The sequence below is a fragment of the Monodelphis domestica genome, chromosome 4 (assembly GCF_027887165.1).
Source record: "Monodelphis domestica isolate mMonDom1 chromosome 4, mMonDom1.pri, whole genome shotgun sequence".
NCBI classification, from domain to species: Eukaryota; Metazoa; Chordata; class Mammalia; order Didelphimorphia; family Didelphidae; genus Monodelphis; species Monodelphis domestica.
Genome location: NC_077230.1, coordinates 119,731,571 through 119,759,065, shown reverse-complemented (window position 1 = coordinate 119,759,065; position 27,495 = coordinate 119,731,571). Strand labels below are relative to the sequence as shown.

The 27,495-nt window shown below is 41.7% G+C and overlaps 1 protein-coding gene across 5 annotated transcripts in view; it reads left to right on the top strand.

Moving 5' to 3' along the window:
* GLI2 (GLI family zinc finger 2) overlaps window positions 1-27,495 on the top strand; it is a 420,094-nt gene that overhangs the window by 274,250 nt on the left and 118,349 nt on the right. For 4 of the 5 annotated variants that reach the window (XM_007494044.3, XM_007494045.3, XM_007494043.3 and 1 more), the window contains one exon: window positions 17,910-18,015. The exons of the other annotated variant lie outside the window; for it this stretch is intronic. In XM_007494044.3, coding sequence (XP_007494106.2) covers window positions 17,910-18,015 — 106 coding nt within the window. The remainder of the gene's footprint in view (window positions 1-17,909; window positions 18,016-27,495) is intronic. 5 annotated transcript variants of the gene reach the window in all.

The following is a 27,495-nucleotide window of genomic DNA, read 5'->3' as shown; positions in this document are numbered from 1 at the left end:
GCCTCTAGAACAGTGACGCAGATTGGTGTTCTGGTAGTTACTTACTCTACCTACAAAGCAGTAAGTACTCTTCATTGTAATAATACATGACTTCATCCAAGGAAAATTCCATAAGCTTCCGATGTGATCTGCCCAGTCATGTTTGGGTGACCCAATTTTCCTGGTTCTTTGCCTGAGACTCTCTCTGACCCTTAACCTTACTCTCTTCACCAATAATTCACCATAGCCAATATTAGTGGTGCATTACTTGGACCCTGCTTTCAGGGAAGATATTTTTTCTCATGTGTTTTTAGTATCTCAACTCACTTAAACAATGATATCGTTATCCTGAGACCATCAAATGCACCCCTTCAAAAAAATCCTTCCAGTGGAGAATTCACCATTTAAACGGTGGACATGGTAACAATATAGAAATTCCCTCAAACCCTAACTCCCTTTCCCAGAAAGGAAAAGGCAGACATTGACTCTGCCATATTCTTTGTTCCACCTTTTGTGTCTCACTCATTCTTTCTTAGTCTCTCTGTCTCTCTATGATGGATCATGAAACAAAGTGCATATTTTGGTGGGAGGAGGGGAGGAAGAGAATGGTTAGTTATCCACTGAAATTTCCCATCTTAGAGTTTCTGCCTCAGAAACTTGAAAAGAAAGATTTTTCTTTGAAATGGCATATGGTGCCCTGTGTGTGTGTGTGTGTGTGTGTGTGTGTGTGTGTGTGTGTGTGTGTGTGTCCTTTCCTGCTGGAAACACATGATTTAGTAAGGATTCTTTTTTATTTAAAATGAGGGAAAAAACCATAAAACTCACAATGAAAACAATGTGTGAATGGATCAGCTTGACTCTCATTTCATAAAAAGCCAACTCTTTACTTCTTATTCCTGCCCTTCCCCTCTGCCTGAACTGCTAAGAGCTTGGTATCCACAGCCTTCCCTTCTGGGCTGCACGTGCTATGTTTGCCTCTGCCCTTGATGAACTAGACTGCTCTACGATCAACACCGAAATCAGAAAGTTGAATGGACTCCCCCCGCCCCCCCCAAACACACTTGTTTGTTAAAGATAGGCTTGAGCTCCGGCGAACCTACCGTTGTGTTTATGTACAGACAAGTCCTGTTGCAGGGTTCTGACAAAAGGTGATCCACTGGAGAAGGAAATGGCAAATCATTCTTGTTTCTTTGCCAAGAAAACCCTGTGGACAATATTGTCATGCTATGGTCCATGGGATCACAAAGAGCCAGACGGCAATTGAACAACTGAACAACTACAATGCATTCATTATAATTTGAATTTAATATAATCTGCAGTGAGATGTACTGTAGGAACATGAGGTTTAAACATTAAGGGGACTTTAAAGGTCATCTAGCTCAACTTATTCATTTTATTAATTAATATACTGGGTAAACTCAGTAAGTAGAGCACTGGGCATGAAGTCAGGGAAACTCAACTTCCCAAGTTCAAATTCTGCCTCAGATACTTGTGTAGCTGCATAACTCTGGGCAAGTCATTTAATCTCTGTTTTTCTAGGAGGCAGTTAGGTAGCTTAGTGGATAATCAAGTGCTGGGCTAGGAGTAAGAAAGATTTGAGTTCAAATCTGGCCTTCAATACTAGCTGTGTGACCTTGGGCAAATCACTTAACCTCTGTTTGCCTTAATCCACTAGAGAAGGAAAGGGCAAACCACTCTTGTATCCTTGCCAAGAAAATCTTGTGGGAGTGTTTTAAAAAAAAGTAAAAGAAAGGGAAGGGAATGTACCCCCAAGGGAGGAGGCTTGGACTCTGAGGTATAGAGAGGGGGAAAGAAAGGAGAACCCCCTCTTCTCACAAAGTGGGGTTCAGGGAAGATAGCAGATGTAACAAGTTGGCTCAGAGAGAGAAGAGGGGGTTTGAAGATTTTCCCCCTTCTACCTTCCCTCCTTAGCTAAAGCTGCTCTCCCCAATTCGCTCTTGTCCCTCTTGTCCCCCCTCTACTACTCGAGACCGAAAGGTCTCCTCTTGATCCGTTCACTCACACTCAGCTTGGGAAACAGATAACTTTAATGATAACTCAATCAGATAATACAAAAGGAATAATGGGCAGGGAAGATTGGGAAAAGGAAAGTGGGGAAAGGGGGTTCCTGTCTCTATCTAAACCCTTTTCCTCCCTCCTCAAGTTTGGGGGGGGAACTCAGGCCTTGACAGGCTGACCTCCCCCCCGAGAGAAAGTCAGGTTGACTCACCCCTGGGCAACAGGAGTTGAGGCAAAGTCTGCTCAGGTTTCTCTTCAGAAGTCCCTTCAATTGGGAAGTGTTTGGGGGAAAGATTTCCAGTCACCAGCAGGAAAAGTGGGTGACTCTCAGGAGAAAGTCTTTATCCACCTTCTCTCTTCGACGTCTGAAGACAGAGAGACCCTCACTGCTCTCCCAGCCAAAGTCTTCTCTCCTCCAGAAATTCACTCCTGGGGCCCCTCCCCCCATCGAAGTGATCAATTTCATATACTCTTCAGTCTGGCACTTTTTCTCTAGTGCCAGCCTCTATCACAAATCCAGCTTCTATCACAGGAGGTAAGGTCCACTGAATTATGAAGAGTCAGACAACTGAACTGAGTCAGACTGAACAACACCACGAAATTGAATCTAAGAGAGGTCAAGGGACCTGTGTCCTGTTAAAATATCTGGTCTTTACTGAACCTATAACTTGTCTGATGAGTTCTAGTTGAAAAAATCTCTAGTTTTTTAGCCTAATCTCTCTCAGTTATCTATCTCTACCCAAACATTCTCTTTCTCTGGCCTGATATCCCCTTCTGTTTTTGGAATCTGCCTAGAAACTATCATTTTTCATTTGACCTTCGAAGTTGGTTTCTTTCTGCTTGTGGCCTTCCAAGTAAGAACCAGTCAGTGGGATCCTGCGCTAGCCTATTTAAAACACTTTTCTCTGTTCAGCATCCCTGAGCTACTCTGATATATGGAGTAATGCCCAGAGTGGCAAGAACTTTTGGAGTAATGTAGCATTAAATCCTGGGCTCAGACTCTTTCTCTTTCTATCCTTCCTAGCACCCAAAGTCTCCACTGTATTCTGGTTAATTATTGACTTTCACAACTGAGTAGACCTTGCACACCCTTTCTCTCTAAGTATTCTAGTTTTATCCCTTATCTGACCTCTTCCTTCCCTTGGGTGCCCTCATTTAAGCCATCTGGAGAGTCACTGCAGTATAGTATATAGGACACAGGATTTAAAGTGAGGAAGACTGGGTTCAAATTCCACTTCCAGTGCTTACTAGTTTTGACTTGGACAAGCTTTAGTTTATTCATCTTTAAAATGATGAACTTAGATTTGATGACTTCTCAAGTTCCTTCCAGTCCCAAATTTATGATCCAAAGATCCAATGAAATGTACCAGATAAAAAGCTCTGTTGCTTTCATCATTGACTGGTTCCAGTAATGCTTGTATGAAACTTCTTTTAAGTTTTAGTAATGGGACATCTTGTTTTTTTACTGAATTTTATAGAAATGAAGCAACTTACCCTCTCCTCATTTATGTTTAAGTAGCAGTGACTATGGACATTTGAGGCCAAAAGACATAAACATACTCCCCTGCAGGAGGTGGAGCCAAGATGGTAGAATAGCAGTATTGAAAGCTGGAAATGCTCTGAGAATCTTCTCAAACCAAACTTAAAATAGTGCCTCAAAAAGAATACAGGAATGATAGAACTAACAAGGGGATGGAGTGAAATAACTCTCTTGTAGAAAACAACTTGAGGGGTAGGCAGAGAGGGTCTGTTTCACTGGGATGAGAGGGGAGCTGAAAGTAAAACTGTACACAGAGGAGTACAATCCACCCAACCCCCACCTACTGCACCAGGTTCTGAACCTGGGAAAAGGCAACTTTGAGACCCTGGGACCCTGCATAAACCAACAGCAGAGTACCCCATGCTCACCCCTTGAAGTCCCAAACCCTGGTACAAGCCTGAAGTGAGGCCACAAGCCTGTAGCACCTGGCATCAGAGTTTCTTTCCAAGCCATCATTAAAGACCCAACTCCAGAGCAAGGCAGTCCCTTCCTGACTGGTGCCAGCCTAAGGGAGGTAGAGTCCTGTTCAAGCCCTCCCTGAAGCTCTAACTCCCAAAGCAAGGTAGCTCACAGCCCTGAAAAGCCATCAGCAGTCCCTAGAGGAGATTGAATCAGCAAAAGGATGTGGCTTCCAATGCTCCCAGCCCACAAGCCATCATACCACTTTGGATAAACTGAAACTTTCAGAAACCCAGAACTAGAGATGAGGGTAGCAGCTAGGAAAATCTAATGTTTAAGATAGTATCCTCCCTCTAGCCTGAGAACAGAGCCCATCTTTAAAATAAATGTTTTTAAAAAGCTGCAAAAATGAGTAAATAGCAACAACAACAACAACAAAAACCCTAACCATAGAAATAATGTTTTATGGAGACAAAGAAGAGCAAGGCACAGACTCAGTAGGGGATGGTGAGATCAAAGCAGTCACATGCAAAACTTCAAAGAAAAATGGAAATTGGTCTGAGGCTCTGGAAGAGCTCAAAAATAAATTCAAAAACCAAATAAGAGAGACATAAAAAATATGGGGGAAAGAAATGAAAGTAACTTGAAAAGAAAACAGTTTAAAAAGTAAACTTGGTCATATAGAAAAGGAGGTTCAAAAGATCATGGAAGAAAATAATTCTTTAAAAATTAGAATTGGGCAAATAGAAGCTAATGACTTCATGAGACATCAAGAAAGAGTAAAACAAAATCAAAAGAATTTTCTCTTACTTTTGCCTTATTCTGAGTTCTATTTTCACTTTGTAGTGCTGGCAAGGATTTTTAAATTGTTTTCCTTCAGCCTTTTCATATTTCACTTAGAGATGGATTACCTGGGGACTTCAACAAAGCATGAGGTCTGACTAATATGTCATGCTGCCTGGGGCAAGTAAGTTAGTCTCCTTAAACCTTGATTTCCTCATTTATAGAATTAAAAGTTTGGATTGCCTAGTCTTGAAAGTTCTTCCTAGCCCTGAATCCACAGTATGTATCTCCCCAATTCATGTTAAAATTTGTAGCAATGGGCATACTGATTGTTCTCTAAATCTAACCTAAGATGACTAAATCTTCCCCAGGCCCCACCAGCACATGCTAATTCAAATGGCTGATACAATAGAATTCTGAAGTACCTAATATATTACTTCAGACATAGTCTGAATGAGTCAAACTTGAGTGAGAATATTCCTTCATTCTAGATTAGCTCTCAAGATGAATAACGTGATAGCCTTCTTGTATGCTACCCAGGTCCAATCAGACCCAGAGACTTCTCTGTTCCTTTCAAGGTGGCACAACACTAATGAGTGCCCAAAGAAAGGTGATCATGATGGTGATTGGTTCTGAGAATTGGTTGAAGGAACCTGGGGATGTTTAACCTGGAGAACAGATGACCCAGGGATATAGAGCGACTGTCTGCAGGTATTCGGAGCACAGGCTTATAAAGAGGGGAAAGACTGGCTTTGTTTTGTCCTGGAGTTAGAACCAAGTACACTGATATTGAAAAGAAGCAAATTTTGGTTTAGGTCAAGAAAAAATGTACAATTAGAACTGCTCACATGTAGAACTGATTGCCTTAAGAGATAGTGAATCTGGTGCAGCTAGATGACTCAGTGGATTGAAAGCCAGGTTAAGAGACAGGAGGTCCTGGGTTCAAATGTGACTCCAGACACTTCCTAGCCATGTGATTCTGGGCAGGTTATTTAACCCCAATTGCCTAACCCTTACTGCTCTTCTGCTTTGGAACCAATACACAGTATTGATTCTAAGATAGAAGGTAAGGATTACCAAAAACAATTGGGTAGTAGATCCTGTTCACTGGAAGTCTTAGAGACAAAGCTGGGGGGAGACCAGTATTGAGTGTATAATAGGGAGAGATTCCACTTGAGTATGAGCTGGACTAGACGGTCACTGACAACCCTTCTCACTCTGAAATTCTGTGATTCTGTGTAGGATATGTCAATCCCAGAGAACTAGAGTATGCCACTGAGAATGTAGATATTCTTAGCTTCTGCTTCACAAGCTATATGCCTCAGCAGGGTGACAGGGTGCTATAAACTTTGTCACAATACCTACTTACAAACTAGCCTAACCCCATAAATACCAGGGGGCCAGGGCAGGGGAAGAGGAATCATTTGGACCACAGAGTAATCACTAACATATGTTTAGAAGCTTCTCTTGGGGATTTAGTTGAAGAAGAGGCAAAAAAGAACTGCTTGCATATTTTTCTGTTGTCAGAGGACATGGTGACAGCAGCTGAGAGTCCAGCAGGGGGGAGCAAAAGGCATCCAAGGGAACATCCTGCCTCCTTTTGGAACACTGCCAAACCATTTTCCCATTCATCACAGTGGTCCAGGACCAGATACATTAACATAGCCTATATGGGAACATAGCCTATGTGGGAAATTGGGGAGCAATTGATATCAATCCTGATAATGCAGAAACCCCTAAAATTCTCAGATAGCACTGATTACGAGAATGTTTGAACTACTTTAAGATGACTCTCTTCACCAGGGAAATATTTGCCTCTTCATCCTTTTTCTTTTAACCCTTACCTTCTGTCTTCGGATCAATACTGTGTATTGGTTCCAACACAGAAAAGCAGAAAGTGATAGGCAATGGAGGTTAAATGACTTGCCCAGGGTCACACAGTTGGGAAGTGTCCGAGGTCATATTTGAACCCAGGACCCTGTCTCTAGGCCTGGCTCTCAATCCACTGATCCACTCAGTTGCCTTCTATCCTTTTATTCTTGAGGAGGCCAAATCTTGAAGTTATCCATTTCATAGCAAACATTCCATGGGCATGATGGCATTACTATGACAGGGTCACCACAGTAGCAGAGGTAGGCATTGGATTTGTGATTTCCTTGGTTTAGGAAATCTCCTCTAGCTGTGAAAGTCAGAATTATCTCTGCCACTTCAAAGCTTAGAGAAGGCCCAAAGCTCTATCATAATAGCATTTGACAGATTTCAAAACACATTCATATCAATGACTCATTTTACTGCTGTATATCTGTAAGATGGGGGGAGAAGTAGTATTATCCTCTTCTAAGTCTCCTAAAGTTGAACTTTATCTAAAATCCTGCAGTTGCTAAAGGTGCAGGTCTGAAACTAAGCACCTCTGTCTCTGGAGAGTTAGTACTGGCTCAGAGATTTAGCATCTCCAAGCATGTATCTGAACTCCACCCTGAACTGCCAAGTTTAGGTCAAGTTCCCTGAAGGCCATAGACTTAAACTCCTTCCTTCAGAAGATTGTAGGGGAAGAAAGCTCCAAACTGACTGTTCCTAGGATAGAAGGAAACAGGGTGGGAAGAAGAGATGGCACTCACAGGAGACATCAGCTTATCAATTTAAGGAGAAAGGAAAATTCAAAGCCTTCTCCATGATTGTTCCAACCCCAATTTCATCCCAGACACATAGAAAATGTAGTGGTAGGTTTACAGGCTCATAGGATATAGGCAGAGAATCTGAAGTTCTTTTTCTGTTTGAGGAAAGATCAAATTGATAGGAAGTCAGACCTGACTGGGATGGCCTTAAGAATAGGTAGACTGACAAATTTACAAAAATCAAACCATTCCCCAATCAACAAATGGTCAAGGGACGCGGATAAGCAGTTCTCAGATAAAGAAGTCAAAATTATCAATAATCACATGAAAAAGTGTTCTAACTCCCTCCTGATTAGAGAGATGCAAATCAAAACAACTCTGAGGTATCACCTCACACCTAGCAGATTGGCTAACATGACAGCTATGGAAAGTAATGAATGCTGGAGGGGATGTGGCAAAGTAGGGACACTAATTCATTGCTGGTGGAGTTGTGAACTGATCCAACCATTCTGGAGGGCAATTTGGAACTATATGCAAAGGGAACTAAAAGACTGTCTGCCCTTTGATCCAGCCATAGCACTGCTGGGTTTGTACCCCAAAGAGATAATATGGAAAAATAGTTGTACAAAAATATTTATAGCTGCACTCTTTGTAGTGGCAAAGAATTGGGGAAAAGGGGGTGTCCAGAATGGCAGCACAAAAATAGAGGGGTGGGAAAAATGATCAATCATGGAATCATGGAAATATATTCTAAATAAACAAATTAATTTAAAAAAAGAATAGACTGAGTAGTCATTTGTAAATCATAAATTGAAGGCCTCTGAAGCCTGACCCCACATATCTCCCCCCAACACTTTTTTTAAACCTCACTTTCTGTACCAATAACAACTCTAGGATAGAGAAGAAAGGGCTAGGCAAACAGGATTAAGTGACTTACTCAGGGACACACACCGTGATAGAGACATGAGAGAAAAAGATTTTGCAGGATTTGTGGACCAAGATGCAAGGCTGAAGACTCAGCAAATAGGATTAAGTGACTTACTCAGGGTCACACACCTAGGAAGTGTCTCAGGTCAGATTTGAACCCAGGACCTCCTGTCTGTAGGCCTGTCTTTCTATCCACGGAGTCACTCAGGTGTCCCCTCTTCTACATGCACATACTTTTAATAGCACCCAAGAGGCCACTGGTACAAATCCAGCTCTTTGTGTTAACAAAGGATTTTTAGTCTTTGAGCCACAGGATTCAGCTGCAAATACATTTAGGGAGGATATTTCATTTGCTAATACCTGAATAAGTCCTTTCAGATCAGAACTTCTGGCTTCTAGATTTTCCCAGTGGGAATGGACCATGAGGCTACCATTAGAAATGGACAGGATCATCAAGATTGGGGATACTCAAGAAATCTTGAGAAAGTATCATGGCGTCATAAATTTAGAGTTGGAAAAAGGTTATCTAGTCCAACCTTCTCAATAAACATATGAAAAAAAGGACACATACATGTCTGAGGTTTGAATGTAGGATTTGAATGCAGGTTCTCTGAATTAGAGCCAGTGTTCTTTCCATTGGACTCCACTGAAGGCCCCAGACAAACTGTACTAGTTTGGGGATAGATCCTGCTGGATCCAAGTGCTGAGCTGTTGGGGTGGTGTACTGTAGTGAGGAAGCCACCAGTCTGGAGTCAGACACATGTCAGAAAGCCCTGGTAGCCAGTTGTAAAGGATGTTCAATATCAGGCTGAGGACCTACCTTAGGAATGTTCTTTTGGTGGATCATAGCTTGAGGAAGGGAATAAGCTGTATCAGAAAGATAGGGAAGGTCTACATTCAGGCAGTGGCTATGTGAATACAGAAAAGGGGTGACTGTGGCAATTTCTGGGGAGGACAAAGCTTTGCAGTTAATTGAATATGGCAGAAGAGGGAGAGGGTGTGAGGAAAGAGCAAAGCATTTAGCATTTGAGCTCATTGGGAATCTTGGAGGAAGCTGGCTTTGGTCAGTGGAGATTGGGGGTCGAAGGGAGGAGGGAGAGGTAACCCAGACTGCAAGGAGTTGGAAAGTTAAAGACAGAGTACAGAAGCAAATATGGATGACTAATTTTTTAGAATTTTGTCAGTGAAAGGGAAGAGAAAAATATGATAATCTGAAAAGAGTTAAGGGTAGATTTTTAAAAGGGTGAGGATAGATAGGTTTGTAGATAGCAGCAAAAGTTCGATTTGCTGTTGTGTTGTGTCTTACTCTTGGTGATCCCATTTGGAGTTGGCTTAGCAGGGATACTGGAGTGGTTGGCCATTTCCTGCTCCAGCTCTTTTTATAAATGAGGAAATTGAGTAAAACAGAGTTAAGTTATTTACCCAGAGTCACACAGCTAGGAAGTGTCTCAGGCTGGATTTTAAGTCAAGTTTTCCAGACTCCAGGTCTGGCACTCTACTGCACCATTTTGCTGCCCCAACTAATAGATAGGGAGATATTAAAGATGAAAGAAAGAGAATGATCAATGGGGCAAGTTTCTGGAGGAGATGGCTAGGAATGGGGTTAGGAGTACAGAGAAAAGAGTTGACTTTTTAATATAACCCCCATATTTTTCATGAGAGGAAACTGAGGCTCTGAAGAACTAAATTAATTTATCCACAGACACACAGGTATTTGGCAAAGAGAAAAGTCTCTTTTCATTCAGAGAGAGGATTTTTTGTTGTTGTTGCTCAGTTGTTTTTTAGTCATATCTGACTCTTTGTAACCCCATTTGGAGTTTTCTTACCAAAGACACAGGGGTGGTTTGCCATTTTCTTCTCCAGCTCATTTTACATATGAGGAAACTGAGGCAAACAGGGTTAAGCAATTTGCCCAGGATCACACAGCTAATTAGTGTCTGAGGACAGATTTGAACTCAGGAAGAGGAGTCTTTCTGACTCCAGGCCTAGCACTCTATCCACTGTACCACCTAGCTGCCAGAGAAGAGGATTAAATGGAGCAGGGGGATGTATGATGGCTTATAGAGACTTAAGTTGTAGATCATGAAAATTAGGAAATCAATGGGAGGCCAGGCTAAGGGGGCAACAATATTTATTGAATTTCCCAAGTATTTGGATAAAGTCTGGATTGGAGAAAAATCTATTTTCCAGGTACTTTCTAATATTTTCAGAGAAAAAAAGAAGAGAGTAACCTGGAGGCTGGCCCATCACAACAAGAAGACTTTTGATTCAGTGCTATAGATCGATGAAGCAAATCTCCAACTGGAGGAGGTTGCTGAGTAATGGCAGTCGTGGGGGAGGAAACAACCACACCAAGCTCAGCCTCCAAAAGACCTGGGTTTGAGGCAAGGCTCAGTCACTTTTTTTATGCCTTATGATATTGGGTGACTCGCTTTTTTCCAGATTCCATTTTTTTCATGTGTAAAATAAAATAAGCGTTGAGCTCCTTGATATCACGGACTGACTTTTTTTTCCTTGAAATCCTTAGCAATTTGCCCAGAACTTGGTACACAGTAGGCATTTAATTAATGCTTATTGACTGGCTGCCTATTCCACCTACCTGAAAGAATTGTTGTGAAGATCCTATATGGTAATGCCTAGCCTAATCATCGCTCCAGTTCCCCTCGCTATTAACACTAGGAAAGTGTTTTATAATCTTAAAGCATGTGATGGAAGTTGCTATAAAGACCAATTTTTATGTTCAGACTTGTGATTTCATTAGCGTGGGGAACCCCTGTCTGTAGACTCCCCCTACCTCTGTAGGTAACTTTGTCTATAACCTAGAAAATGGCCTTGAGCACAGAGAGCTTCAATGATTTGGCCAGAGTCATACAGCTAATGTGTATCAGAGGCAGGTGTCTTTTGAATACAAGACTGTCCCACAACCCTTGAGGCTGTGCTCTCTCTTGAAAACCTAATTACTAAATTATTATTATTAATAGCAGTTCAGACTGGCATCCCAGGCATATCAATTCAAAGAAAACAAGTTCTGAGTGCTGACTCACAAGCTCACCTCCTGTCTCTGAATCTATTTTCTCATCTGTGAAATGGGCAGACTAATATGTACCCTCTTATATCCCTCCCAGGTTGGGAGCAAGAGTTAATAACATAATATCTGCAGGGCACTTCTAACCATTCTCAGAAGTGTGTTCTACAGATGCAAAGGGCCATTATAATAATTATTATTAATTTCTCCCCAGGAATTTGGTCTTGTGCAAGTAACGATTATTTTTTTTAGCAGTCTGAGCTCTGTTGACCCAGGCCTGACCTCAGCCCTTTTCAGGCCTTTTTATTTTTTTTTTAGCTGAGCTTTCTTAGGCTAGGTAAAGATGTGAATAATAACTTAATGAATTTGATAAATGAACACGCCATTCTGGAGGAGGGTTTTCTCTGCAATGGGTTTTGGAGTGCTTGTCTTAGCTTCATTGTTTAAGTTCTTTAAAGAGGCAGGTTTTGTATTAATCCAATTCAGTTAAATTTAGCAAAAATTTCTGAAGTTCTTATTGAAGAAAAGGTACTAGTTTAGAACAGGGATTTTAAAAATCCTTACTTTCTGTTGAGGAATCGATATCAAATATTAGTGCTAAGGCAGAAGAGCAGTAAGGGCTAGGCAACCAGGGTTTAGTGACTTGCCCAGGATATCAGAGCTAGGAAGTGTAGAAGGTTGGATTTGAACTTAGGGTGTCCCATCTCTAGGCCTGGCTACCTCACTGCCCTTTGAATGCAAATTCTTGATCTGGATTAGTGTATAGATTTTAGGTTTGTGAACTTGAATGGGGAAAAATTCTATATATATTTACGTGTAATAGCCTTTAAATGAAATCTAACAGTTCCTTGCATTATTTTTTAAAGTATTTATTCTGGGGCAGCTAGGTGACTCAGTGGATTGAGAGCTGGGCCCCGAAAGGGCAGGTTCCGGGTTCAAATGTGACCTCAGATACTTCCCATTTCTCCACTGTCTAACCAATACACACAATACAGTATTATTCTAAGATGGAAGGAAAATGGGTTGTTTTTTAACCATTTATTCTGGGAAGGGGTCATAGGTTTCACAAGATTGCCAAATGGGTCCTTGCCTCAAAGACCAAGAATGTTTGCTAATTAAAGGAAAATTTTCCTAAATTATACAATAAGGATTTATTATTTATTGACTTTTTACTATATGAATATTACTATTGTAGTGCTATGGAGGAATGAAGAGAGATAGAAGACATGATCTCTGCCCTCGAGGAACTTACAGTTTAATTGGAGAAATGAGGCAAGCCCATGGATGTTATATGGGAACTATTAAAAAAAACTTTAAAAAGCTAAAAACTAAACAAAATTCTGAGAACTGTCACAAGGGCGTCAAGGATTAAAAGTGACAAAGGAGCACAGACAGTGAGGGCTCTGAAGTGAGAAGGAAGTGGACTCAGAAGATTCATGAAAGACTAAGGACCTTGAATAGCAGATCTTGAAAATGTCTCGAGTTTTCAGTTCCAGGGATCCCTGTGGGTGGGTTCCAGGGATCCCAGTTTCCATGCTGTTTTTTCCCCAAAATAGTGTGTGTGGACTGAATCATGTGCTGCTCTGTGAGCATCTTTTGTGTCCACTCTGCTCAGTTATGAGTTTTCCAATGGCAGATCATATGTTTTATTTCTTTGATCTCCTGCAGTTCAGATGGATGCTGCTTTGTTGGCTAACATTTGCTTCTGTAAGTACTGACCTGGGGGACAACTGTGAAGTGTAGGTGGTTAAGTTGGTGTTTTGTCCTTTTTCTTCTGTGTTTTCCCTGATTTGCTCCCTCAGGCACCAGGTCTTCCACTGTGGTGCCCTATCAAAAGCTGCCCTCCCAGAGAGCACCTCATGCTCTAGACCAGGGATTCTTAACTTGAGGTCTGTGAATTTTAAAAAATATATTTGGTAACTATAGTTCAACATAATTGATTTCCTTGGTAATCTTATGCTTTATGTATTTGAAAACATTATTCTCAGAAGTGGTCCATAGACTTTACTAGGCTGATGATGGGGTCCCTGACACAAAAACAGGATAAAAATACCCACTCTAAACTTTTTGTTTTTCTTTCTCCCCATCAAAATTATATATACAAGTGATGGTGAACCTTTTAGAGATTAAGTGCCCAAACTGCACCCTCACACTGCATATGAGCTCCCCACCTTACCTCAGACAGGGGAGGGAGGAAGTGCTCCCATTGGGCTGCTGGCCAGAGGGATAGGTAATGGGAAAAATGTCCTCAGGCTTGACAGAGGGGGCAAGGGAGCAGCCCCCTCTGGCACGTATACCATAGGTTTGCCAACATGAATCTGTACCCCGGGGACCATGATATGTGGCATCAGGACACTGAGTACTAATCTGTGCAAATGCCTTGATGTGGCTTAAATTTTTTTTTTGCCTTTTATAGGGTATCAAAAGCAATAACTCTTCAGGTGCTGTATTAGGTCAGTTGAGGTAAAATTCTTAGAGATACAAGACTTGTGAAGCCCTTTAGATCGCACTCTCTTAAGACCATCCGTAGGCAGTGTGCCTTTCCTAATGAAAACGTGGAATATTTCCACAGGAAATGCACATATATATGTATTGACCCTTGCTTTTTTCCTGATACCCATGAAGTACTGAAATTTAAAAAATCAGTTTTTAAAGCAAAGACATTATAACAGTAAATAAAATGGACATCATTCCGTTCTCTTTTCTTTTAGACACAGAAGACCTCATAGTTTAACAGTCATGGCTGATCATTTCATTTGTTTGTTTTAATAAGTGGGTGTCATGTAGTATTAAACAAAAGCCACACATTTCTCATCAGAAGGAAAAAAAAAACCCACCCTAAAGGATATGTGCTAATGATACTCCATTATTTATTAAGTCTTCCTCCTTAGGAGATGAAACAGTCCCACTACTGTGTCCTATTATTTAATAGTAGGCAAGAAAATTCTCCCATTGCATTAGGTACTAAGGAGTGCCAGCTCTGATCCAGGCTGCTACTGAACCTAGAAGGCTTCCAAGCTCACCAAAAGCCTCCCCCCTGAGCAGCAGAGCCAAGGAACCATGCTGAGTTTTAGTCTCTCTAATCTTTCCTTGCCAGGACTGCCAAAAGCCCAGTCCAGATTTGCCCATCCACTGAATTCGAGAAGCCTAGATTTGCCCAGGGGAAATGGCCTGAGCTTCCGAGAGTCCCTCCAAAAGGCGGACAGCAAAAACAGCCTTTTTTTGTTGTTCAGACAGCAAAAGGCTGAAAGGATTGTAGTTTCTGTTTGGGATGCCTGCCTGCCAACCAGTGGAATGTGGACAGGTGGTTAAGAACAAGTCCTAGCAAAGGGCTGGAGATGTTCCTGCAACTGAAAACGCAGCTTTTCTAAATCTCCAATTATAGTAAAAATGCAACAGAAAAGAGGGGAAAATGTGTGTGTTATGTCAACAGGAGCTGCTGACAAACCAGGGGTGAAAAGATGATTTGTGGAAAAACTGACTGACTCACCTTTTGTTTCAGGGAAGGAATAGGAAGCATGTCCCTAAACTCTTACATTGACTTGGTTGTTTTGAATTTAATGATCCTGGGAATGAGGGATAAAGGATTAGGGTTCTAGCCAGAGCAAAAGCAAACCCAGGGAATAAACCATCTCAAAAAAAAAAAAAGCCTTCCCAAGGCACTGCCTCTCGGATAACCCTTCAAGCTGATGGCTTGTGTCCTGTGGACAGTTGAAAACAGGACAGTGGACGCCAACACTTCTGTTACCAAGCTTTGTTTCAACACTACCAGGGATTGGACGGTCTCTGGGAGGGAAAACAATGGCCCAGGCTCATGGCATGTTGGCACTGAAAAGACTATCTTAAAAATCATTGAGTGGCACCCCATTGATGATGAGAAAAGTAGACTGACTTATCTAAGGTCCAACAATTTCCTCTATTTGTACTCTACACTCATGCTGTTTGCACTAGGGATTTGTGGGGTTTGGTCAGTTCTTTTAACCAAACTTTGGAGGTTCAAACCCATCCCTCCCTCCTTTTTTACACCTTTACCTTCTGTCTTAGAATAATACTAAGTATTGATTCTTTTTTTTTAACCCTTACCTTCCAACTTATAATCAACACTGTGTATTGGTTCCAAGGCAGAAGAGTGGTAAGGGCTAGGCAATGGGGGTTAAGTGACTTGCCCAGGGTCACACAACTAGGAAGAATCTGAGATCAGATTTGAACTCAGGACCTCCTGTTTCTAGGCCTGACTCTCAATACACTGAGCCACCCAGCTGCCCCTCTCAGTATCGATTCTAAGGTAGAAGAATGGTAAGGGACTAGGCAATTGAGATTAAGTAATTTGCCAAGGGTGACATAGTTATGAAGTATCTTGAGGTCAGATTTGAACCCAGGTCTTCCCAACTCTAGGCCCAGTTCCCTATCCATGGTGATGCCTAGAAGCTGCCTTCTGCCCCTTATTTCTGCCTTCTGATTTTAGTGCCAATTACCTACAGATACTGTCAGACTCATTGTTAATACAGACACAGGATTTTTAATAAATGATCCAACACTGGGAGGCTGAAGTTTATACCTGCATTATCTACAAATGTTAATCAAGTAACTAGTGCAAGTTATATTTTAGGGGGAAAGTCCAGTTACAATTGGAATCATTTTTAATGTACTTTCTCAACACTTAATATTTGCAAAAAAAAGTATGTGGCTAATTGTAAAGGATTCTTGTCTACTTATTTTTTTAAAGCCCTTACCTTCTGCCTTACAATTAATATTATATATTGATTCTAAGATAGAGGGGTGGTAAGGGCTAAACAATGGGGGTTACATGACTTGCACAGGATAACATAGCTAGGAAGTGTCTGAGGCCAGTTTTTCCATCCCCTTAGGAAAGCATTTTGGTTGTGTGAAAGTGTGCTAGATGCCAAATTCCAAGTTCTTTTGACTATTTAACTTTTTACGATCTCAATTTCCTCACTTAAAAAATGAGGAGACTGGACTAGACAACCACTGGTAAACCCAATGATCCCCCAAAACCTGGTCCTGCCACTCATGGACTCACTGCCCTGAAGCAATCACTTAAACACTTGGTTCCTCAGTTTCCCTTATGTGTTATAGGCAGGAGCAGCTAGCTTCTAAGATGTTTTCCAAATGTAAATCTTTTGATTCTATAAAAATGGCATTTAACATTAATGTCACTCATCAGACCTGTGTGGCCTTATCAGTCATAAATGAAGGAAGAGACTTTATAAACCATCTAATCCAAGAGTTCTTAGCGTGTGTGTGTGTGTGTGTGTGTGTGTGTGTGTGTGTGTGTGTGTGTGTGTGTAAGACAGATCTCTGCCAGTCTGGTGAAACCTATGGGACCCCTTCCCAGAATAATGTTGTTGTTGTTGAAATTTATGATTAAAGGAAATGCTAACTTTCAATTAGAGGTTAGTGAGTATACAGATGTAATTTTTTCCTCGTCCAAGTTTACAGACCTCCACCGAAATCTGACCCCAGGTTAAGAATTCCAGATCTTGTCTAATTCTGTCATTTTTACCACTGAGGAAACTGAGGCTTGTCCTTAAGATGTCCTTAGCTAAAAAGTGAAAAATTACATTACTCCAGCTTGCTAATCTAATGGTCTTTCCCCAGCTTTAGTGAGGTTTTATTATATTTTGACTATAGACAGAGGTCCATCCAAGTTCTTACTCCTCTCTATTTAAAATAACAGAACTCAAATTTCCCCTCTATTTTTCAAATACCTTTAATTATGTTAAGGGCCACAGAGGGGATATTTTTCTCTTTAGCAAAGGGTACTCTCAAATAATCCTTATGATGAGAAGGAAAGACAAGGGCAAAGATAAATACTTGAGAGAATAACCTTTGGAATATCACCTTAGCCTGTTAGCATTTTCCTCCAACAGGTTCCCAACATCTCATGTTGGGTCAGTAATAAATATTAAAACTCCCAGAATTAATAAGTCAACGTAGGTGTCCTGGGCCTTTGGAGACCACTTTATCTCTCCATCAAAGATGAAGAGAGCTCCTCAGATGAATAAGAAATAGAGCTGCGAATGCTGACAAGCAGGAGCAATTTAGGAGCCTTTCTTAGAAGCCAAGCCACAGACGGTTTTTTGGCGGCTGCTAATGGGTATGCCATTTATGTGCGAGCGGCTTGATATTACAGATGGTCTTAGGTAAATATTTCCAGCCTAATCGCTCCACTGTGTATGGATGCTGGAGAAGGGTGCTGCCGAAGCTGCTCCCAGCCAAGGCCAGCTTGGGTTGGAGGTCCCCAGAAATGGGAATCTGTCAGCTCTGATTTGCGTAGCCAGTCGAGTGTTCCATGGTACTTCCTATAATCTCTCCAAGTTCAAAGAGCGCTTAGCTGCTTGTCTTTGTCAGAAACATGGTTGGAGATCTTTTATGTTGAAGATGTAGGATTTCTCGGGATGTCTTTGATTATTTATTTATTCCACTTCTCTGGTATATGATAGCGCCGGGATCCTGAAGCCCCCTTGTCCTGTACTGCACTTGCTCTGAAATTCAAGGAGTTTTAGTCCCTTTGAAAATTGCTTTAAAAGGGAAGGGGAAAAAAAGAGTTTTTGAAGTTCCTTTTTTTTTCTTTTCCTCTTCCCCCCCACCCTCTCCACAGTGCCACAACACCTACTTCCAGCGTTCCACGCTCCCTTACCGATTGACATGCGACATCAGGAGGGAAGATATCATTACGAACCTCACTCTATCCATGCTATTCATGGGTAAGTCTTGCATCTTGGCTATGGGCAGCTTGCCACCCCCCCCTTCCCCCTACCTCCCCAATCAGAATTTGCCTGTCTTCTTTTCATCTCTCTCTATGCCTGCATTAAGGTTTCCTGAACTGAGGCAGGGTTAGCAGACTTTGGCTACCTCCCTCCTTGCTGTCTTTGAGAGAAAAACGTCAACAGTATTAAATACTTATTTGTTTCTAGCTGCTGTTGGCCTCTTTTGAATTGGTATTATAAATATGTGGATGCGTTTGGGGTATTCTGAGTTTTTGAGAAGCAAGCAGCCTTCTTATGAATCAACCACTCATAATGCCCCTAAACTGCTTTGGGTTTTTCCTTCTGAGCTCTAGAGGGTTCAGTGCTGTTTCTCCCTATCTGTGAAATGGGAATGCCTTGTCTATGGATGAGATGACTCTAATTAGAGCCATGCAAAAGTTTTAGATACCGGCAATGCTATTTTTCTCTGCTTTGATAGTCGCAGATGGAAAAGGGTAGGGCTGTCCTAGGCAAGTTCCCTGACGGTGGCCATTTGTCCTCCTTGCTTAGAGTTTGGAGATCCTATTCCTGCTGTCTCCTACCATGGCTTTCTCAGCTCAGAGGTTCGAAAGCTCCCTGCCCATCGTGTCTGGCTTCTCCCCACCAAAAGTTGCAATAGGGCCACTCATTCATTTTATGAGCAGGTTAGCCTAAATCTCTCCCGATACTTTGTGGAGGTCCTGTTGGAAAACGTAAGATGCTGTTAGATAAATTAGCATGCTTTCTGATTTCTCCTCTTAAAACGATAAATGGGATTTATCTCCCTGCTCTGGGAGGGGAGAATGTGTCTCAGGCTCAAGAACTAGGAACCTTGTCTCCAGTTGGGGATGGGATTCAGAGCTATATAACCTTGAAACTAGTATAAGCTACTAGCTGGCATTTATAGAGAGTCTACTATGTGCCAGATACTGTGCTAAGCATTTTATAAATATTATTTCCTTTTGTCCTTACAACAACCCAATCCTAGGAGGTAGAGGCTATTAGCATCTCCAATTTACAGTTGGGAAAACCATGACAAACAGAGATTAAGCAACTTGCCCAAGGGTCCTAGAACTTGTAAGTGCCTGAGGCTGGATTTGAACTCAGGTCCTTCCTGACTCCAGATCCAGAATTCTATCCACTGTGCCACCTAAGCTGCCTGTTACTCTTCTTGGTGAAGGTTTCACTTTGCATCTGCCTGGGAAGCCTCTAAAGGATTTTCATGGTTAGGAAGAGTGGTACTGGTCAGGATCTGTTAATTCAGGAAAGCTGGAAAATCTCAGACTGTTAAGTGAGCTCAATTCATTTTGTTTCAGGGTGGACCTTTGAGTCAGTCTATTAAACCCTTCTTAGCTCCCACGGTTTTGAAAAGCTCAGTTGGGGTTTATCAGCTGCAAGGACATGGTAATTAAGTGATCATCTCTGCAGATTTGGCATAGTAGCCAAGCAGGATTCTGCAAGATTGCGTTTATTGGGATTCTAGCCTGAGAGCTGTAACAGGAGGCCCTCATCTGGGTTTAGGGGGTGGTGTTTGGTTTGCTTTTGCTTTAGAGAAATCCTCTGGTTACTCTAGCTGGGAAGGCGATGCTAGATATGTCCCCTAAGCTTAACTTTAGGTCTCCCAGGAAATCTATCATGGATGGAAACAATATTTTCCGAGTTTAGTGGGCAATTGGCAACAAGGGGCTTGCTGCACCCAAGAGCTTAAGAAGCCAGGATAGGTGTTTATGCTCTAAGAGTTCTGAGACAGTAGAGATCGTTGTGGGTCGTGCTTGCCTAACGTCCAGAAATTGGCTAATGTCCAGCTTGACATTTGACAGTGGGGGCAACCTGGTACTTCATGAATGGTTTTCAAAACTGATCAGTGGACCACAGAAACAACAGACCAAAATCAAGAACAAATTATCACTTTGGTTCAGTGGCCACCATTCTGATATGCTAAGCATCTTTAATGAGTCTCAATTAAATAAACCACTAGATTCAAAGCACAAACTTTGCCACGGGTTCAACAGAGTGTCAGTGATTCTTAACTTTAAACATATGTGTTATTCACATCACCATTGTCTAGGGGAATGAGCACAAGTCTAAGAATCTGGAGAGCTCAATTCCAATCCCAAACATCCTGCAAACTGACTGTGTACTCCTAGACAAAACATTTAACCTTTCTGTAGCCAAGCTTCTTCATTTACAAGTTGTCCTTCAGTAGTTTTTCAGTGTTGTCCTACTCTTCGTAACCCCACTTGGGATTTTCTTGGCAAAGATACTAGAGTGGTTTGTCATCTCCTTCTCTAGCTCATTTTATAGATGAGGAAATTGAGACAAACCGAATTAAGGGACTTGCCCAGGGTCACACAGCTATTAAGAGTCTGAGACTGAATTCAAACTCAGGTCTGTTAATGCCTGTTTCAGATGGGGGTTGCTAGAATCAAACAAGATTATGGAAAGTGCTTTTGGAAATCCAAAAGTATAGTGTGACCATAAAAGATTACTATTTGAAGCACTTTAGGGCTGACCTTTGCCTAAAAGGAGAGGTTAAGTTCTGGACTAAATGTAGAGGGATTAGCCTAACTGCTTTAATTGGTCAGGACATAGAAATAAAGCACTTACATAATTTTCTCTCATTTTTTTTCTTAATTTTATTTTTTCCCAAAGTTACATGATTTGTGTTGTCTCCCTCTCCTCTTATCTCCCCCCTCCCAGAGTTGACAAGCCATTCTACTGGCATACCTTTTCTCTTAGAATTGATACTAAGTACAGATCCTAAGGCAGAAGAGCACTAAGGGCTAGGCAACTGGGCTGAAGTGATTTGCCCAGGGTCACACAGTTAGGAAGTGTCTGAGGCCAAATTTGAACCCAGGTCATCCTGATTCCTCCTCTGGCACTTTATCCGTTGTGTTGCCTAGCAGCTCCTGAACTACATTTTTTAAATATGAGTGAACTACATCTTCTCTGAGTGATAAGCACCCAGTGAGATTTTCTTGGCTTAGACTGGTGAAACCTTGTGAAAATGAGTATCATGGGAATGCTTGAAGAGGAAAAGAAGTCAGAAAAAGGCATCATTCAGGCTAAAGAGTATGTGAAAGCAAGGAGAGGAGCTTGAGGAACAGGGGAGAGAGTGATGGGCTCATTTTATGCATATGGATCTTGGAGAGAGTCGCCTCCTTTTGTCCCACTCACAGTCACTGCTCTTTCCCCCTAAATCTACAAGACAACAACAATTTGGGATAAGATGATTGGTTTTCCTCAGTATACGATTAGTTATTCCTTAGAAATATTATACTACTCACATCAATCAACCAATAAGAAGAATAGCTATTCTGTGTGACCCTGGGCAAATCACTTCAGCCCAGTTGCCTAGCCCTTAGTGCTTCTCTGCCTTAGAATCTGTACTTAGTATCAATTCTAAGAGAAAAGGTATGCCAGTAGAATGGCTTGTCAACTCTGGAAGGGGGGGGGAGATATTTATCCCCATTTTACAAAAAAGAAAACTGAGGTTAAGGAATGTTAAGCAGCTTACACAGTTAAGTGTCTGAGGCTGGATTTGAACACTTCTTCCTCCTACCTAGTCCAACATTGTGCTAAGTGAACTGCCCCCTAATTCACAAGCATTTATTAAATGCCTCCTATGTGCCTGGAACAGTGCTGGGTGCTTGGGTTATAAAAACAAGAAAACAATCTCAAGGAATTTACAGGGTAACCCAGAAAAACACAAGATACAAACATAAAATACAGCTTCAAAGGAAAGGTGTTAGCAGATTGGGGGTGCAGGAGAGGTATCCAATGAAGGCTTTATGCAGTAAGTGGTGGTTGAACCAAGTCATGAATGAAACTTGAGATCTCAAGAGGCAGTAGCGAGGAGGGAGTGAATCACCAGGAGAGGGAAGAGACGGTGTAAAGGTGTGGAGTTGGGAAATGGAATATTATAGATGAATAATAATAAAGCCAGTTTGGGTAAACCAGTGTCCATGAAAAGGAATAATTTATGATACTGGAATCACAGATTGGGGGGAGGGGGTGAAAGGCTTGAAATTCCAGAGAGGATTTCCCAGAAAGTTATAAACAAGGATTCAGCTGAGGACATATTGGTTTAGTTGCTACTCCACAAAAGAAGATGCCTTAGCAAAGAGAAGTATGTTCAGGATCAAATCCTAGTCACCTCAATTGAGGAGCCTGTGCCTTCTGGGAATATTATTCTGGCAGATAATCTCAGTGATATCTTCCTGCTCTAGTTACCATGACCCTACGATCCTGTCTATACAGCATCACTTCCCTTCACCCCCTTTCTATTTTCATTGGTGATACCCTATTCTATGGTACTCGTCTCCAGTGCCCCTGAGCAGATCTCTAATCCATTTTTCACATCAATACTCCTATAATCTTCCTAATTCAAAGCTCTGATCACATCTCTCTCTTATTCTAAAACCATCAGTGGCTCCCAATTGTCTTCCAAATAAAGTATCAACTCTCAGTCCTGGCTCAAGTTCACAAATGGTTTGAATTGATTTCCCCCTTTTCAGTTTTTATGACTTTGTGATTTAGCCCAATGGAGTCTACTCAACATCCCTGATTCTTATTCCTGCCCCCCTCTCCTACTCCCATCTGTTTGACTTTGGATCATACTTCCCTTATGCCTAAAATAGAGTTCCTCTCTCCAGAGATAAGGAATGTGATATGGAAAGACCAAATGATATGATGGAAACTGAAATGTACTTAAATGATCTGAGTTTGAGTCCTGACTCACTTGGATCTTTGACCTTGGAAAAGTCATTTCTGTATTCTTCAGCTTCTGCCTCTGTCACCCGAGAGACCTTGACTAAATGATTCAGAAGATGCCTTCTTGCTCCCATATTCTGAGATTCTGGAGTTTCAGCCTGTTGGAATCTCTCCATTGCTTCAGGGCCCAACTCCGGTGCCCCCTTCTCTGAGAATTCTTCCCTGATTTCCTCCCAGCTGGAAGTCATCTTTCTGCTCAGAACTGTCATAGCATTCTTTCTGGAGCTCGCTTATGCTCTGTGACATTTTGCCTAATAAAATAGTAATTTGTGTGTACTTATCCTCCCTGTTCGGTTGGAAGCGTACTCAAAGGTAAATCTGTGTCTTTTGGTTTTCATCTCTATATCCCCACTGCCTAACCCAGCACCTGCAGATGGTTGGTGGCTGAAAGATTCTTGCCAAATTGAATCGTATCATGCTTTCTGCTTCCCCCCAAATGCAGCTCCATCTCAGACCTGCTTGGGGCAGATACTAGGTATGCAGACCATCTCATTCAGGCCCCAACGTGAGAAGGAGAACCACTTTGCTCCTGGAGCCTTGACTTTTCAAAGGAAGGACGTGCTGGATGATGTTGGTTTATGGAGTCTTTAGGGCCCAATATGGTGGGTGCCTTTTTAATAGATGGGTGGTATCACCTATCTCTGCTTAGCCTTTCTTGGCCTCATTTTTCTTATCTGAGGAAAGACTAGAGGTCTCCACTAAGAAACTGATTTTAAAGCAATATGTGGAAAGCATCTCTATTTTTTTTTCTTTACACAGCAGCTACGTGCATGTAAAGTATTGTTGACAATGGCTGTTATAATTCACTATCTCTTTCCTGCCATTTATTTCCTGTGTGACCTTGGATAAGTCACTTAATTTTCCTAAGACTCAGTTTCCTTTAATGCAAAAATGATGGGTTGAACTAGATGAGCCCTGAGGGCCCTTCCATCTTTAAATCTATGGTCCTATGAACTTCTTGGTGCCCTAGATGGCTCTCTAAAAGTATATGTTATAAATAATCTATATTGGAGCTAAGAGTTTCCACTCTGGGAATTTAACACACCAAATTTAAATGGACCTCTCATCTAAAAAAATGTGGTGTTGTAGTTATTGTTATATTACATAGACCATTTGTAAGAAACCTAAATTCCCTCCAAATCATTGCATTGCTGTCTAAATGCATGCTGTAAGTCAGTTTGCCTTCCCTCAATGAGTTTGTAATATCCAATTGCCAAAGGGAGACACCAATGTTTAACAGTCCCCAATGGTACCTTCTTTAGTTAAAAGAAAATATATCATGTGTGACCCTGGGCAAGTCACTTAACCCCTACTGCCTAGCCCTTACCAGTCTTTTCCCTTGGAACTGATACTTATTATTAATTCTAAGACAGAAGGTAAGGATTTAAAAAAGAAAAGAAAATATACCATAAACTCACACTCCTCTCCCCCACCTGTTTGTCTCTGTCTCTGTCTCACCCCCTTTCTCTCTCTGTCTCTGTTTCTTTGTCTCTGTCTCTCCATCTATTTCTCTGTCTCTATATGTCTCTGTCTCTCTCTGTGTCTGTCTCTTTGTCTCTTTTCTATCTATCTGTCTCTGTCTCTCTGTCTCTGTTTCTTTGTCTCTGTCTCTCTCTGTGTCTCTGTCTCTGTCTGTCTCTGTGTCTGTCTGTCTTTGTCTCTCTGTCTCTCTCTGTTTCTGTCTCTCTCTCCCTTTCTCCCCTGAAATGATGGCAATGCTTAGGAGAAAAAAATGGAGTTAGTGAGCTTTGGCTTTATGATTAATGTGATCAGAGCTTGATGGAGCCCCAATTTATCAAGCCCATATTTTAGCTATCTCCTTCCTTGTCTGTACCAAATGTATCTAATTACATGAACATTGCACAGCAAATTAAATGCCGTCTCATTTGTCGTCAGCCCCAGAGTCTTATTATCTGCCTGCTGCTTCATGTCAAAGGTTGCTTTCCTGATTGCTCCAAGTGACATGACCGCACATTCTTCTTCAGTGCTGTTGGGGTGTCACAGGAAGAGTGCTTTCCTCTCCATGGCTGCTGACAGGAGGGAGCTAGCAAGGTTGCTGTCCAGTGGCAGAGTTAGCAAATCCTGGCCTCCTGAAGCGAACCCTCTGAGCAGATCAGCCCTTGGCTTTGGGTTAATTGGCAGGTTTTTAGCCCCATTTCATGCTGACATTATCTGGGTTCTTATTTCTTCCCCTGGACTGGAAAAAAAATGTCCCGACTTCTTGTGGGCTCCATTGTTGCATCTCTGCTTCCCTCCCTTGAATATCCAGGTGTCTGGTAGCCCTTCCCTGGCTGACTCCAGCCCCAGCCTGAATGCTTCTAGCCTGAAGCTGGGCTTTGAGGTGGTTTGCTCTGCTGACCCTGAGTCACCTCCAGAGCGGTGGCAGGGACAGGCTGCTACTTGCCAGGCCTACCTGCTTTCCCTCAGCCCTGCTGGCTCTGTTCTCCAAGAGAAGCTGCCCCCAGAAAGAGAGCTTTGTAAAAGCTTAGCCAGATGGGCCTGCCCCCTCTCTCTTCCTCTCCTTCCCCCCCTTTCTTGTTTCTGCTGTCACGTCTCCTCTCCTCGCCTTTAAACTCCAGCAGTGGCCTCAGAGCAGGTGGAGTGGAAAGGAAGGCATTTAAGTGACAGGTCGGATGGGAATGAAATCAGCATCAATTCCACGTCCAGCGATCTAGAGGGCTCCCGCGAATGGGGCAAGGCTCTCCAAATGTAAGCGTTCCCCTTTGGAGGCGTCCACCCAAAGCATTTCACAGAATTGAGTTTCTCTGTCTCGGGATTACTCCATTTGGGATAAATGCTGTTAGAATTCAAGCCTGAAACTTGGTCCTTGGAGTTACACTATTTTGTTCCTGGGCATCCATCTAGCTAGATTCTGATTGGCTACATTTTACTTAGAGTCTTTAAGGAGAATAAAGTCATTTTCCAAAAATTAATAATGACTGCTATCCATTCCCTCCCCACTCCACCCCCCATCTAATCCTACCACACTTTGCCCAGGAGTTCAGCTCAGAATATGAATAGTAAGGACAATTTCCCAAGAAGCATTTCAAAGTCAATCAATGAATGGTACTTTAAAACACATTTGCTGTATTGTCCAAATTTGTGCATTTAAATTATAGGGTTTCATACCATGTGGACCATAGATTTAGAGCCAGAAGGGAGCTTAGAAGTCAGCTGGTCTATGCAGATCAAAGCAGACTGTCTTTCACGTTAGTCTATTTATGATTTTATTGGGGGTTTTGGTTCTAAATGAATATTCGCTTATATAGTGATCAATAGGGAAGTATGTTTTGCATGATAATACATGTATAACCCAGATCAAATTGCTTACATTTTCTAAGAGAGGGGAAGGTGGGAAGGGGAGGAGACAATTTGAATCTTATAATTTCAGAAAATGCATGTTGAAAATTGTTATTACATGTAGCTAGGAAAATAAAATATCTCTGAATAAAAAATCATCTAGTCCATCTCATTTTATAGATAAGATAATTGAGACTTAGATGGGTCATGATCTGCTTTATGGGATATAGGTTGCAGAGTTAAGATCCAAACCTGTAAAGTGATCTGACTTAAATCCAATTCTCTTTCCAAAGTACCATTTGGCTTCTTCTGTGACTTTAGTGTATTTTGATAGTCCAATACCCAAGAAATTTTGATGGATTTCAGAGTATAATTTTTAATTATTAGTTCTCTTTATTTCGTGATGGCCAGGATGTTGTCAGAAATATAGCCAGAGTAATCTACTGATACCTTTGTGATGCCAGGAGGAATAGAGGAAGACCTCCAGTGTAGAGAGCAGGCACCCTATGGCGAATTTTTGAGAGAACAGAGAAGAATCACAAAGGATGAGCAGGTGTGGATGAATTGCAGTCTGCATTAGTGGAGAGAACTATTGAATGAACAAGGTCAGAGATCATTTGAATATTAGGTGTGCACTCTAAGATTCATGCATTGTGGACTGTTTGTTGATCTGCATAGTACTTACTAGGAGATTGCAGTTCCAGGACCCCCCTCCTCTTCCAGCCAAACACATATATACTCTCTTCCGTTAGTCATTCCTTTCAGTACTTCTCTTGTTCTTACAAATTACCTTTATTAGAACACACATTTTGTATCTGCTTATTTGCTGCTCAGTCCTTTTACATGTATCCAACTTTTCATGATCCCATTTGGGGTTTTCTTGGCAAAGATAATGAACTGGTTTGCCATTTTCTTCTACAGCTCATTTGACAGATGAGGAAACAGAGGCAAACCAGGTTAAGGGACTTGCCCAGGGTCACACAGCTAATAAGTGTCCAAGGTGAGATTTGAACTCATGAAGATGAGTATTCCTGACTCTCAACTTGGTGTTTGGTTCACTGTGCCACCTTACTGCCCCCATATCAACTATCTATCTGTCTGTCTGTCTGTCTGTCTGTCTATCTATCTATCTATCTATCTATCTATCTATCTATCTATCTGTCTGTCTATCTATCTGTATGTCTGTCTGTCTGTCTGTGTCTGTCTATCTATCTACCAGTTTTATTTTTTGCAATGTAAGCTTCTTGAGGAAAGAGATTTCGTTTTTATCTGTTTCCGCCTTACCTAGCACAACACCTGATACCTAGTAGGTAATTAAATATTTTTATGGATTGATTCTTATAGCATTCTTTTTCAGTGCTGTCCCAGATATTCAGGCTTCAGTTT